The sequence below is a fragment of the Amblyomma americanum genome, chromosome 7, assembly GCF_052857255.1.
Source record: "Amblyomma americanum isolate KBUSLIRL-KWMA chromosome 7, ASM5285725v1, whole genome shotgun sequence".
NCBI lineage: Eukaryota > Metazoa > Arthropoda > Arachnida > Ixodida > Ixodidae > Amblyomma > Amblyomma americanum.
Window position 1 is genome coordinate 34,457,918 of NC_135503.1, and position 15,668 is coordinate 34,473,585.

Below are 15,668 nucleotides of genomic sequence, written 5' to 3' on the forward strand. Positions count from 1 at the left end.
CTAAAGACAAAAGTCTACTAAAAGTGTATGCCCATAAATCTATAGATTATCTATAGACTGTCTACAGGATTCGTATTGCCAATAGACTGTTCCCTATAGGGACTTTCTGTAGAGAGTCTTTAGACTTTATAGACAGAAGTCTATGGACAGTCTATAGACTGTCTAAAGAAATTTTTGTGAGTGGAACATGTATTTGGCCACATACTCCATACTGCGCAGAAAATGAAATAACAGAGGAGGGAGAGAATAAAGGTGGGAGGTGTGTCCCGGCCTCCACGAGCCGGTCGGAACGATTCTTCGTGCCGTAGTTCTGAGACCCTCCCTTTACGAACCCGAGTTGCGCTTAAGAGTGTGTGTTAAGAGTGCCTGAAGGGTGCATGAGGGACATATATGTCCAGTCCTGCCTGACATCAAAAACGAGACTACGAGAGCATTTAGACTGAAGCGCATTTCGCGTGCACTGCCGAAGTCGCGTACAACCAGTTCGCGTATTCGTCTCCGCTTTGCAGTACACCTTGGAGACGTTCACCGAGAAGCGGCAGACAGCCTGGTGCTTCGAACCGTACACAGGTGAGTGACCTGCGTGGTGTACAGCCTTCAGTGCGTACTCGCGTGCTCTTTCTTGGGGTTCGACAAACAAAACACGCCAGAATGCCTGGAGTATTTTGCTAAGTTGCTATAGCGAAAAGGTGAGCAGACACCTCTGGTTGGCTAGCCGTGAGTATAATAATTGGTTTTTGGTGGAAAGGAAATGGCGCAGTATCTGTCTCATATATCGTTGGACACCTGAACCGCGCCGTAAGGGAAGGGATAAAGGAGGGAGTGAAAGAAGAAAGGAAGAAGAGGTGCCGTCGCTTAGGGCTCCGGAGTAATTTCGACCACCTGGGGATCTTTAACGTGCACTGACATCGCACAGCACACGGGCGCCTTAGCGTTTTGCCTCCATAAAAACGCAGCCGCCGGGGTCGGGTTCGAACCCGGGAACTCCGGATCAGTAGCCGAGCGCCCTAACCACTGAGCCACCGCGGCGGGGCATGAGTATCCCACATAGCGCCTGCATTCAGGACGGACAACGAAGTGAAGACGGCAGACAGCAACCCGCCCTGCAGACCGCACTTGTCCGACGATTTTTTCAAACATCGTCTGCGCCACGTTTCTCTTTCTTCTTTTTGCCGCAGCCAGCCCTGCAGGCGATCCGCATCATCACGCGCTCAAGTGTTCCCGCTATGTGTGGTCCGCCTTGTATGTGTACGTTGTGCGCTAAGAGGACGGCGCTGTGCAGGGGGACCGGTGGACGGCCCCGCGGCGGGCCCCGCTCCGGGCCCCTGGGACGTGTCGGTGCCCCCTCCGACGCCGTTCCAGTGCCAGACGACCTCGGTCGAAGTGCCCCACACGGCCTCGGTCAAGACTTGCCACACCTGCGGCGGCGTCGGTCGGAAGCGCTGCGCCACCTGCAACGGAAACGGATACGTACGCTGCAGCCCCTATTCCTTCTGCGTGTCCGACATTCTTGGACAGAACATTCGTGCTGTTGAAAAACTGTAATGTACTGATATATAAATATTGAAGATAATGGTCCATTCTTCCGATGTTTAGAAAAATCATTCTTTTGAGGTGTTTCCATCGCTCGCATCTAGCAGTTAAGACTGCCATAAAAGACCAACTGGGAACGCTTTTGACCATAGCAAGAATGTTAGTAGCAAAGAAGTGCAAGCCTGCCGACGGGAGATCTGCGGATATATTGATTTTTACAGTGAAATTTTACAATACTTAAAAAAATTGCGTTCATAAACTGTTTCCCGTTCAGATATTATTTTGTACAGAATTGTTGGGTATGTGCGCAGCCGCGACGATCGCACACCTTCCGTTATAGAGTTCAAGCTCTCCTTATAAATTGAAAAAAAAAAAGCGCGGTCACAAAATTCCAGTCAAAACCCAAACATGGCCCGCAGTCGTTTGGTGAAGGTCAAACACATGGTAGCGTACCCGACGGGCTCTGTCGTTAACTGTTGGCGACGCTGTGCAATACTGTGTCTTCTCTGATTGTCGCAAGGTGCCTGGCAATCAGCGGCGTCCTAGTTTTGGGCAGACTTTGACACAAGGGAGTTTTTGACACGAGCTTCGAAACAGGTATAATCGCAATGATTCTTCAGGCAACATTGAAAAGCTGTTACAAAATAAAAATTATTAGGAGAACAACATGACGTGCACGTTGCTCGATCCGCGTCTTTGGCATAAAACTATCATTTACTGCGTTCGGTGTCCTACGCTGTAGCTGTCCGGTGTCAGTGGTATGCGACCGAAGAAATTCAAACGCGAACAACAGGGTCAGTAAACATTTGCATCACTTAGAAAGTACGACGACTCCTTCCGGAAAGTGATGACGAACCTGCTTCGTGTTTACTTTTCATACGGTTTTTATTTTTGTTTCTGTATTTGCCTTTAAATTATCGCATTCGCATCTCGCTTCTCCTGGATAGTATATATATATTGCAATAGCGTTCTCCGTCACTTTTCCTTTCTTTGCCGGAATTGCTGACTGCTGACTATATAGTTTGTTTATAGAAGTTGCCAGGGAACACGAGGGGGTTTCTTGCAGCAGATAAGACTACTAACAGAACCCTGCAATGGAGAAAAAGTGTGCGAGGTACAAGAAAACCCCAAGCTAACGAGCACCTGTTCACTGCCCTGGACGCTTACCCGAGGGGGAGGGAGGAAAAGAAGCTCACCTTCCTCCTCTCCCTCTTTTTTTTCGTTGCCACTGAACCCTCAGGAGCAGTGCAACTACTGTCAGGGCGACGGCCAAAAGCGAAGTCTATCGGGCGACAACGATCGATGTTTCCAGTGTCACGGCATGGGCCGGATGCGGTGAGTTCTTCCTTTCCTTCTTCGCTTCCTTCTCCCACTTTTTGTCTCCTTCTTTCTTTACGACATTCCTGTCCCTCTGTGTTACTTTCCCTTTCCTTCCTTCCCCCTTTCTTCTTTCTTTATTCACTTTATTTCCCCTTCTTTCTATTTTCGCTTCCTTTCTCCCTTCTTTCTTCGTTTATATGCTGCAGCTATGCTTGTCGCATCCTCGCCCCACAGGGAGGCGAAAGTCTTGGGAGTTTGTTCGTCGCAGTTTCACTGCTAAAAACGTAAACTGATATGCTCTGCGCGGAGCTGTAGGCGAGATAGCCGTGCTTTTTCTGATGCAGGGAGTGAGATATGGAGCGCATGCCGATCGACTTCCGCGTCAGATAGCTGATACGTGTGCGCGCCCTGTTTTTGGTAGACCGCACGTTTTCGTCACTTCGGACGCTCCGCGCGATCTGCAGATTTCGTTTTCGAAATCCGAGTAGTTTCGAAATCGCCGGGAACATTGCGGCGTAAAATTCGCCCATTGGCTGGAGGGAAGCGACGTCACCACACGGGAGCATTTCCGTTGGATGGGGTGGACGTGACGTCATCACACGGTATAATTTCCATTGGCTGGAGAAAAGTGACGTCACCAGACCGGAAGTGACGTCATTTCCGGTAAAGGCATCTGCAGCTGCTGACGCGCTGTCTCAGCCAACACATAATAGAATTTGGCATCCCTGTGAATGTTACCGGCGGTCGCATTTCGAAAGAAGCGAAATTCTAGAGGCCCGTGTACTGTGCGATGTCAGTGCAGGTTAAAGAACCCCCGGTGTTCGAAATTTCCGAAGCCCTCCAATACGGCGTCCCTCACAGCCTGAGTCGCTTTGAGACGTTAAACCGCCATTAACTAAACTTTTCTTTTTTTTTAACAAGGCACTCACGCAGCCCGACTGTGTTTCGAAATGATACCGTGCTCCTATATCTCTTTCGAGAACACTATATAAAACGGGGAGATGCTAATTTATCTGAGCGGCAGTCGACAGTTGTGTACGAATTCGATCCCGGCCGCGATGGCAGAATTTTTGCACTGCGTGCGAAATGCAGAAACGCCCGTACATTCAGATTATTTGCTCGTTAACTAATGCGTGCCGGTCGAGATTGATCTGGACATCTCCCCTATCGCTTCCTTCGTAGCGACTTTATAATCGCAGCACTTACGATCTAAGGTGCTGGCCGCGAACTGTGTGGCCACGCTCTCATTATCGATCCGGTCCGTCGGGGCAGTAGAGGTTGGTGGGTGCAGGTGTTTACTGAAAGAAGCGCGATTACGCTTAATCGTTGCACATGAACTCTAACTGACGTAGATAAAGTGAGAAAAAAATTAGTGGCAGCGACTATTTTGTAGTAGATGATTCTAAAAAGTCAAATTTATGCGTAATCTAGTTTGTGCCAGTATTAGCCCTCGCTCTTTAACGTAGTTGTATAGAATCGACTAGCAATATATGGCACATACCGTATGGCGCTTCCCAGGAAAACACTGTTCTGTCACGTGTTAGTGAACATCGCGAATACCGGCCAGTCCTTTAAGGCAAGCTTGTTTGTGTTTTTTCTTTCAGTTGTTGGAAATGCAACGGTGACGGCGTGGCCCCGTGTCGCGCCTGTTCGGGGACCGGCCAGATCAAGTGCTACATCAAGCTCACGGTGGTGTGGTGAGTGTCAGGTGCAGTCGGGTGGAGCATAGCGCGCGCGCGTTTGTCCGCTGCGGCTGCTGTCCGAGTCCCGAATGATTACCGCAGAAGACTTACCCCTACCCAGTCTTGTTAGGGCCTGAGCTCTGCGTTTTCACATCGCCAAACGCCGTGCCGTGTGCGGCGTTTGGCGATGTGAAAAAAAAAAATACCCGACCGCGGCGGCTGCGATTTTATGGAGGAAAAACGCTAAGGCGCCCGTGTGCTGTGGGTGGTGGGTGGTGAAAACATTTATTACGGATGAAGAGGAGGTATGTTTGGATCAGCCCGTAAGGGACCGATCCGTACAAGCACTAGGTGGAGGTCCCTAGTGTGGGACCCCAGTGGCGGTTGCCGCCGCCCGGGCGCGCCCGACTAAGGCTTGTTGGGCCTGTAAGTCGTGGCAGCCGAGCAGGGTCGCCTCCCAGTCCTCCCGGGTTGGGTTGGGGATGGGGGGAATAGCGGGGTTGGAGGGGCAGGCCCAAACCATGTGATAGGTGTCAGAGGACACTGCACTACAGTGTGGGCAGCTGCCACTAAAGGAGGGGTCAAAATGTTTTAGCGCTGCCGGGCACAGCAATGTATTGGTGAGAAGGCGGAGAAGGAGCCGCTCATCCGCCTTCTTCAGGCCTTTACATGGACTAGGGTAAAGGCGATGACAATTTTGATAATATGTTGTAATATCTTTGAATGTATAGACCGGATTAAAATCGGGTTCCTGATCGGATGGGGAGGAGAAAACAGCCCGGTGAGAGAGCGCGCGGGCGGCTGCGTCTGCTGCCTCGTTTCCTGCCAACCCCTGATGAGCAGGGGCCCATATGAGGTAACGGTGTGCGGGGTCCGTATCACGTATGGAATTTTGGTATATTCGATAGGCTAGGAAGGGAGTGCAGCCTTGTTCGACGTTCCGACAGGCCCCTCGCGAGTCGGTGATTATGTATTTTGAATTGGAATGTGAGGCCGCGAGAGCAATCGCGACCTCTTCTACTTGTGTTACACTGCGGGCTCTGAAAGTTAGGCCGTTAACTGTGTTGCTGTTGTGAACTACCGCGGCCGTGTACCATCCCCCGTGGTGAGAGCCGGAGGCGTCCACGTAGTAGACACCTGTTTTGTTGCCATAATATAGGGCTAGCGCTTCCGCTCGTGCCAGGCGCCGACCATTATGGTCTTCGTGTGACATGTTTGCTGGAAGAGGCCGCACGTGCGATGTCAGTGCACGTTAAAGATCCCCAGGTGGTCGAAATTATTCCGGAGCCCTCCACTACGGCACCTCTCACTTCCTTTCTTCTTTCACTCCCTCCTTAAACCCTTCCCTTACGGCGCGGTTCAGGTGTCCAAGGATATATGAGACATATACTGCGCCATTTCCTTTCCCCAAAAACCAATTAAAAAAAATGTGAAAACGCAGAGCTCAGGCCCGTACCGTGTGTGGTGTGTACACCGCAATTTGGACCCACCCCCCACCCCCCCCACACACACACACAGTGTTTCTTTCTATCTGCATAAGAAATAGATTTTAGTAAGTGTGTTTGTGGAGCGAATACTTACACATTTACCATGCCAACATTACCATATGGAACGCCCGACGCTGTCTTCGCATTGGAATCTCATATTTACAGGTTTGGTACGACTAGAAGGTGATCCATTTTTCAGCACTGACTGATATTGACCAAACCGCAGGGAGCTTTCGTGGTCGTTTTGGAGTCGTTGGCCGACTGCGGGGCATGCGCTCCGAGTTTAAAAGTATACTGAGAACACATTGAGGGTGGCTTGTATCGATGAATTACCGCGTTGTAATGACAGAGGTCCTCTTTTACTGGAAAAGTGGAGCTTTTATAAGCTAAAAAATGGTTTATCGGTCGTTATCGCTAGCGAACTGCGGTGTGTCGACAATTTTTTAGCGCCGGTTTCAGAGGTTAGGCTTTCCCGCCATTCAATTCAAAGCGCTGATGGCGGAGTTTTTTTTTTTTTTTTTGGTATAGACGTCACAAGTTTTGAACTGAATGGATGGAAAATTTCAAAATTCAATTTTCTCAGCATGCGCCTTATGCTGCCATGCACGCGTTCACGTCTGAGACAGAAATAGCCGCCTATCGTTTTTTTTTTTTTTTACTGAGAACAAAATGGACTTGTTCTCAGTGTCCCGTTAACTCTCCGACGAAGAGAATGTTGCCAGATTCCACGGAATGGCTCATCTGTCTAACTGCTTACAGACAGTGGCGCGATCACTTTCAGAGAACTTTGGGCGGCACATGTACCACACTGATTAGATCTCCTGCCTTGCGTGTAGTAATTGTGTGACCTAATGCTACTCTGCCGACAGGTCCACCAAGACGGATGATCACGTGGTCGAGCACTCCTTTGTTCCAGACGACCAGATAAAGTTTGTCTCGGGCCAGCTAGTCTTCGAAGAGCAGAACTCGAGGGTAAGTGGCTGCCCATGTATAGGCTCTGCCATGCTCACCTTTGCACGCTGCGTCTTGCGGAAAATAGCGTTGCTGCGTACAGTATCAGCTGAGAAAGAACCTAACGTACACAATAAAAGTTTCTTAGCGAAAACTAACGTAAAAGAAAATTAGCCAAAGAAAGGAGGAATTCTAGTTATTCTTGCGAAAAGTGCATCCCTGGTGCTATTAAAACGAATCATCTGAGCCTGCGTTTCAAGTGCGCAAGATATCTGCAGTGTTTCCGGGAGGTTGCAGGAGACGGGTGTACGGGTGCGCACTTCTGGAAAGAACAAAAATTGATGATAACCGTGTGAGGTGCCGCGCGTCTTTCCAAGTATAGCACAGTGTGAAGTTCCTCACTCTGTACCTAACTTGGTGCCGGTATGTACCATGATTTAGTACCTGTTAACACTGTGTCTCGTGTAATGTAACAGTACTATATATCCAGTAGTTCGGGGTAACAGAGCAGCGTCAAGCTTCTACACAGCGGCCTTTTCCCCTTCTCAGGTGTTGAACGCTTATGTCTGAAAAAAAAAAAACGACTTTCCAATTTTGAAGAAGCCGCAAATTGAAAACTTCAGAGAGAATGAGGTTTCGAAGGTAATTTGCCCGTCGAAATAGTGTTGTACGTGATAGCAATGGACCAATGGTGGCCGGCGGAGGATCACTTGACTATAGTTGCCTTCTGTGTAGCTCCGCCCACATTCAGGACCGCCGCACAGAATTCCTTCACGACAAAAAAGTAATGACCCGCCGCGGTGGCTCAGTGGTTAGCGCACTCGGCTACTGATCCAGAGTACCCGGGTTCGAACCCGACCGCGGCGGCCGCGTTTCGATGGAGGCGAAGCATGAACTGTGCGATGTCAGTGCACGTTAAAGATCCCCAGATGGTCGAAATTATTCCGGAGCCCTCCACTACGGCACCTCTTTCTTCCCTTTTTCTCTCAGTTCCTCATTTATCCCTTCCCTTACGGCGCGGTTCAGGTGTCCGCCAATATATGAGACAGATACTGCGCCATTTCCTTTCCGCAAAAACCAATTTCAATTTCAAAAAAGTAATCCGTTATTAAAACATTTCTTGCTATCTAAACAAGAAGTTAATCACAAGAAAAAAATTATAAGCTCTAAGATTTTGATACCTTGCTTGTTTAACAAAGTCAAACATTAAAAAGATTATTTGGTTTACTGTTGCGATTGGTTGGCGGAGTAGTACAGGACGCCGTTACCGGAATGCTTGCAAGGTGCCAGTGCACGTATTTGTTTTCATGTAATCTATTGGCTTATCCATGCTGTGTTTTGGGTTAAAATGGCATATATACAGTCCTGGGACTGCATATACTATTATAGTAATGCATTCTCACGCGTTTTCCGCTTTCCCGCAGATCTGGCCGATCAACCACTTTCCAGACATGACGGTCAACATGGCGTCCGTGCAGCTGGTCCAGAAGCACGCGTCTGCATTCAAGTCGGAGAAGATCCTAATGCAGGTAAGCCGACGGGCCCGCAGAGTTAGTTCCGGTGCCGCTTAATATAGCAACCAATGTAATGTTTCCGTATCAACTTAACTCCACTTCATTTAGGCGCGTGGTACGTCTTTTCCACTGTTTCCATAATTTTTGAGCAGACCGACTGTACCACGTGTTTTACGGAGTCATCACTACCGCAGGAATAGACGCCGGTACGTATGGCTTTTAGCGGACCCTGAATGACGACTATGCAAATTTAAAAATGCCGTTGTGAAAGGCGTGAGTGGTTTGAGCACCGGTGTTCGCTTATGAGCTCGTGATGAGTTTGTTTTTATACAACCTACAGGGCCAAAGAAGGCGTTGCAGAGAGGATTGAAACACGAAAATGCATGACTTAATGGCTTCGTTCACAGCAGTGAAGCTGACATGACGCAGCAAGAATAGAAAGTACCAGACTAGCGATGAACCATTCCTCAGAGGTGCCGCCGCGGTGGCTTAGTGGTTGTGGCGTTCGCGGCTGCTGACCCATAGGACGCGGGTTCGATCCCGGCCACGGCGTTCGCATTTCGATGGAGACGAAATTCTAGAGGCCCGTGTACTGTGCGATGTCAGTGCACGTTAAAGAACACCAGGTGGCCGAAATTCCCGGAGCCCTTCACTGCGGCGTCCCTCATAGCCTGAGTCGCTTTGGGACGTTAGACCCCCGTAAACCAAATAAAATCAAACCATTTTTCAGATTACGCAGTATTAGGTAGGGAATTTATTTAATATAGGCACCAAAAAGGGCCACAGATGGGCTTTATTTGCCGCACGAGGCAGATTCAGTTGTCTGACGGCGGAACGAATCTCCGACCCGTTCAAAGCAACGGTGTGGTCCAAGACTCTTTCTTCAAGCATTTCACCTAGAGAGCCGAAAGACTAATTGCGATTACCTGGGGCTCCCTTTAAGCTACCCCGAAGTCTCGGTACCCAGGCACTGTTTGTACTTCGCCGCCATCCAAATGCAGTTGTGCTCAGCAGCTGAACACTACAATAGAATCTTGTCGCGGGTAGGCCAGCAGTACTTAGCCTGGCTGTACTTTGATGAAGTGTGTGTGAATGAGGCAACAGAAACAAAAACTACGACTCTGTTTCTTTGCCTGAAGGCTAACGAAAAGGGTTCAGCTCAAGTTAAGGACAACGCAGCGAGCTATGGAAAGAAAAATGATAGGTGCAACGTTAAGAGACCGGAAGCGGCCAGAGCAGGTCAGGCAGCAAACGCGGGTTAATGACATCCTAGTCGAAATGAAGAGGAAGAAATGGGCTTGGGCAGGGCATGTAATGCGAAGGCAAAGATAACTGCTGGTCCTTAAGGGTAACGGAGTGGGTTTCCAAGAGAAGGAAAGCGTAGCAGGGGGTGGCAGAAAGTTAGGTGAGTGGATGAGATTAAGAAGGTTTCGGGGATACGGTGGTCGCAGCTGGCAAAGGATAGGGTTAATTGGAGAGACGTGGGAGAGGCCTTTGCCCTGCAGTGGGTGTAGTCAGGCTGACGATGGTGATGAGTTCGGGTACGTCTTGAAAATTTACTACGAACGTTTGCCATACAGCCACTCGGCCACCTCGGCGCGCGTAGGTTTTGGCGCGAAAGCCCGTTAGTTATATTAGCGCGCTTCTTTCCTTTTTCGCATGCCTCTCGCGTGTTCGCGGCGGTTGGCTGGGCGCGCTCAGCGCGACCTTGTGGCGGCCGTCGCCGTGAGGCGTGTCGAAGCGAGCGTGGCCGCCGCAACACGGTTATCGTGCGTGTAAACATGCGGCCGCGCGTGTACCTCCGGTGCGCCCGTGCCAGCGAGCGTGGCGTAATCGCGTCCCGTTGCTGTGCGAACAAACGCGTGTCGTGCAGAGAGATAGCGGGGACGGCGCGGTGCCCACGGCACGTGGGTTTGTATAGGAGGCGCGCTTTAGGGGGAAGACCTTTACGGCCCCATGAGCGTGCATTAATTACGCTGGCGCTTTGGGACCCAGTGATTTAATGAGTTGCGTGGGTGCTTTGGAGATGTGTGCAGAAAAAGGTCGTTACAACAGATTTACCAAAGGTCCAAGATAACAGTCAGTGGACGAAAGCGGTGTAGAATGCGTACTGTATACTAAAGAGGTTGCAATGACAGAACACACCAGACTAACGACGCTACCAGTGATAAGCTTGGTTACAAGCTATGGTTTAGATTAAACAGGAGGGCTCCCCTCCCCGCTTTTTATTACGAAGTAAATTCAATACATTCATTGCGCCAGAATTTGTCACTTGGGCTTAGCAGAAAATTTCGCAACTGGCATGACGAAAAAGCTCGATGCGTATCTTTACAGTGCCGACTTCCTCGTCATTCACCTGACCCTTACGGTTGGATTTCAGTTATTCGAAAATGCGCTTTTTATGCAGACCTCGCACTCGCACATAATGGTATTTGCCAGTACAGGAAATTACGGAAAACTACCAAGCTACTGAGATCGCTTGCCTACTTTCCTTTTGTAGGCGTCTGGCTGTGCTTAGATGGACGTTAATGCACATAATTATTCTCTCGTCGCAAGTTTTGTGACGTATCATCTACCGCAACTAAACGGCTCCGTGCTCAAAGCATTACGGAGCGCGCCTCGTTTTGGCAAGAAAGCGATTCGGCGGAATTTTCTTACCCGCCGCGGTGGCTCAGTGGTTAGGGCGCTCGACTACTGATCCGGAGTTCCCGGGTTCGAACCCGACCGCGGCGGCTGCGTTTTTATGGAGGAAAAACGCTAAGGCGCCCGTGTGCTGTGCGATGTCAGTGCACGTTAAAGATCCCCAGGTGGTCGAAATTATTCCGGAGCCCTCCACTACGGCACCTCTCTCTTCCTTTCTTCTTTCACTCCCCCTTTATCCCTTCCCTTGCGGCGCGGTTCAGGTGTCCGCCGTTATATGAGACAGATACTGCGCCATTTCCTTTCCCCCCAAACCAATTATTACTAATTTTCTTCACGACGAGTGGCGCTAATCACTACGCCGTTTTGCTGTCCTTCGTTTACAGCCTCCATGGGCCACCTCTGCCTAGCGCAGCGGTGACCAATGGAAAAGTTACGGACAGGGTGGGGTTCGTGGCGTCCCTTTATTTTAAGCACGAAATGTTTTTAGCTCTCGTTCTCGGCCAACTCAAGCGACCATTTTCCGAAACTGAAGAACATGAAGCCGATCCCAGCCGAATTATTCCGAACTTTTCCGCAGAAGCCACTATACGCGATGGTTGTCTATCAAGTGCGAGAGCATGAAGTCATGATACTCGCGACGTAACTCACTGTGAAAACACAGCGACGCAGTTTGTTGATCTTGAGCAAAATTTTATTCGTCCATACTCGACGTAGTTGTTTTGCGGTGGTCTCTCGGGCGCATCGTTGTCGGACGGCTTCGCGCACCTGCTGTATAGGCGTCGACGTTTTCTTTCGAGGAGCTCCTCTTCTGTGTGTAATGGTCCCTTGCGAGGCCCCATCTCGTCTGGCATAACCCCCCCCCCCCCCCCCCCCCCCCCTCTCCACTGCGTTTTCAGCGAGAATAGAGGAGCGTTCGACACTGGCGCATCGACTGGCCGCGCGCTCGGCGCGAGTGCCCTTAGATGGATATATACATCGCGAAATCGGGGCGAAGTTTCGCATTAAAACCTTCACCATACCTACAGCCCCCAGCGGCGCCGGCGCAAAGGGAGCCGCCACGTTTTCCGATGCTTTGGACCACTGGGCCATCGCCGCATCCGCACGCCTCTTGAGCTGCGTGTTGCAAATCGTCATCTTCGTCAGCTATCATCCGTTCGTTCTGCTGTTCCAAACGCTCGTTTCCAGGCTACCGGCGTGGCCATGCAACTGTGCGGTTGAGCCAAGCGACATAGAGAGTCGCCTATGTCGCCAGCCGTGTCTTGATGTAGCTGCACACGAAGTTGAGAAGGCGGCCATACGCGACGCTTAGGCCTAAAAGACTGCGGGCGTATATACTATGGCGCATCAAAAAGCGAAACCAGAGAGGGACGCTGAGCGTCCTGCCCCCTCATGAAAAACAGAACAGCCTGAACGCGGAGGCACGGAAGACATCAAAGGCGGGAAATGAAGGCATGCGCGCTGACCAGCGAAGAAAAGCGGCTGATCGCGGAGGCTTCTCAAGCCGCGAAGGCAGCCAGGGATAGCACGCGTACTAAGCTCGAAGAACAGAGCCGGGAGATGGAGGCGGCACGTTCAGCAGCCATGAACCATGGCGGATACCCTCGTTTGGCTACCAGGCGTCCCAGAATGCGCTACGCACTTCAAGGAATGCATTTCATGCTTACGCCTGCTGTCGACGACATGTGGACGGCAGAGGTTCTTTCATCTGTAGAGCTTGAAGTGAGAGAGAACTTGAGGTTGTTGTAAAATACAGACGGAACTAACCTCGCAAGCAGCTGTTCTTCCACCGTACCAACGCCTGGCTCCGTCCCCAACTATACTGCTTATGCGCTGCCGGCGCCCGGTAAATCGGGATGCGTCTATGCGCTATATTATATGTCTCTGCTACGCTAAAAGAGTCTAATGAATTTACGTCGACTATTCTGGTACATTTCTATGACTTAGCAGTTCTCAGCTGTCACCACTCGCGTATACGCACCCAGAAATATCTCTATCTGCAAACGTCGCCATCTGTAATTTTAGTCCAGTTTGATGAAGGTATCGCAGAAGCTTGGAAGTTTTCCTCCGAATTGCCCGGTTCCTCCGCGCGAAGACGATTTCTTGCAGAGAACTACGTGGCGCTGCTGTTTTCTCCAGAGGATCGAGCGGGACCCGGTTCCCCGCAGTGTGATCCAGTTAGCACGTAAGATACTAACCTAAGTCACAGTAAACGCCGCATGGATAACCTATATATAGAGGTGACAGTGGCGGTCTTCTACAGCTGTGTTCCCAACTGTGCCCGCCTGGCCTCTTGGAATCCTCAACTGTTCAGGAAGTTGGTTCCCCCGCAGGAAGGTTTGCCGTTAACACAGAGTGCTCGAGCAAACCGGCCTGCTTGTCACGGGGTTTGAAAGCGTCGAAACGTCGAGTTACACACTCCAGCCGGCCCGGCGGAGCAGAAAAAGAGGTCTGGGTTGTGTGCATAGTTTGTTCTCGCGTCGCTGAGCGTCAGCCGCCGGGCGCACGACGAGTGGAGCGCCGGACAGAGGGCATGCTTTGTTCGTGGCCGTGTCTTGCTGCGCGGCACGGCCTTTGCTCGCCTCGGTGGCACTGTGCCACGGTAAACACAGGCGGGCGCCCAGTCGAGCGGCGTTGGCGCGTCGAGCGTGGGGGCCCAGGAAGACGTGCCGTGAATGATGGGCCCTCTTTAACTAGCAGCGATCGACCGACCGTTTATTGACCAACCCCCCCCCCCCCCTGCCCCCGCCCCCCTTTCATTCTGCATCTATCGCTTCCTTTTGACGTGCACTGTATACGGACGAGTGACGGATGCCAGCCGCTGACCTCTTTCCTCGTTGATGTCACGTCTTGTCCAAATCCTTGTTGTATATGCCCCCCCCCCCTACCCCCTTTTCCATCCCACGTTCTTTAATGCGATAGTTGTGTTAGGAAGGTCTTCTGTGATTTATGGCGTTGTGATAATCGTACATAGTGCCTGCCTTTACTGAAAACTCACCTGCTCGGATTGGTGACGCCGGTGAGTTTTCAGTAAAGGCAGACACTATATACGATTATTACAATGTCATAATTAAATCACAGAAGACCTTCCTTCCACACGCGAATGGTGCGGGCAGTGTTCCCGGAGCCATCGGTGGAAGAAGCTGACGAAGTTTGGGAAGCGCTGGCTAATAATAATAATAATTGGTTTTTTGAGGAAAGGAAATGGCGCAGTATCTGTCTCATATATCTTTGGACACCTGAACCGCGCCGTAAGGGAAGGGATAAAGAAGGGAGTGAAAGAAGAAAGAGGTGCCGGGCTCCGGAATAATTTCGACCACCTGGGGATCTTTAACGTGCACTGACATCGCACATCACACGGGCGCCTTAGCGTTTTTCCTCCATAAAAAAGCAGCCGCTGCTGTCGGGTTCGAACCCGGGAACTCCGGATCAGTAGTCGAGCGCCCTAACCACTGAGCCACCGCGGCGGGGCGGAAGCGCTGGCTGCACAACACGGAATCGGTTCTCCTGTCGACTTCACTGGAAAGCTCCCGCCATCAGTGGTGTGAGGCACGTTTCAGGGCACGTACCCGAGACTGGTGTCGGCAGAGGCAGCACTTGTGTCACCTTTCTATTTTAATCGGGGTTTTTGTGCGCTGTCTTGGAATGGGATATATATATATATATATATATATATATATATATATATATATATACATTATATTCAGTTTGTAAAAGGAGTAATAATATCACATCGGAATTGTGGCACACCCTATCGTAAAACACTACAGGAAACTTTCTGTCGTCACAACAGATTTTTTGTCGTATTTTGGGCACAATTCTGTTCGTTTTCTTTTTCGTCTGGGAAGGAGGCACGTCGACCCGCCGCGGTGGCTCAGTGGTTAGGGCGCTCGGCTACCGATTCGAAGTACCCGGGTTCAAACCCGACCGCGGCGGCTGCGTTTTTATGGAGGAAAAACGCTAAGGCGCCCGTGTGCTGTGCGATGTCAGTGCACGTTAAAGATCCCCAGGTGGTCGAAATTATTCCGGAGCCCTCCACTACGGCACCTCTTCTTCCTTTCTTCTTTCACTCCCTCCTTTATCCCTTCCCTTACTGCGCGGTTCGGGTGTCCAACGATATATGAGACAGATACTGCGCCATTTCCTTTCCCCAAAAACCAATTATTAAGGAGGCACGCACGTACAGCTCTCAGCACTTTAATAATAATAATAGTTTATTCAAATCGTTTTACACGATGCAGGAAGCCTGCAGAAAAAAACTCCCGTAAAGCCAGCTCGACGGCCGCAGGTCCCCTTCATTGGCAGTTCGCATAGAGTGAACAAACTTTGGAGGTGAAATCCTTGCAATTCGGTTGCCTCGAGTGTATTGAAAACGCTCACCCTGGGGGCACTTGCACCTTCTGCAGTACCGCAACAACGTGCCATGATGTGTTCCGAGTGCCATTTCGGAGTTTGCTTGCACTTACTTGTGAAGCACACATTTTACACCCTAAATAGTCATGTCCAACAGAATGACCCTATTCACGAGAGGACAGTAGCCG

The 15,668-nt window shown here is 50.5% G+C and overlaps 1 protein-coding gene across 4 annotated transcripts in view; it reads left to right on the top strand.

Moving 5' to 3' along the window:
* LOC144098845 (protein SSUH2 homolog) overlaps positions 1-15,668 on the top strand; it is a 72,397-nt gene that overhangs the window by 50,035 nt on the left and 6,694 nt on the right. For all 4 annotated transcript variants that reach the window (XM_077631754.1, XM_077631753.1, XM_077631755.1 and 1 more), the window contains 6 exons: positions 510-570; positions 1,283-1,470; positions 2,774-2,868; positions 4,458-4,550; positions 6,892-6,994; positions 8,398-8,502. In XM_077631754.1, the coding sequence (XP_077487880.1) occupies positions 510-570; positions 1,283-1,470; positions 2,774-2,868; positions 4,458-4,550; positions 6,892-6,994; positions 8,398-8,502 (645 nt within the window). The remainder of the gene's footprint in view (positions 1-509; positions 571-1,282; positions 1,471-2,773; positions 2,869-4,457; positions 4,551-6,891; positions 6,995-8,397; positions 8,503-15,668) is intronic.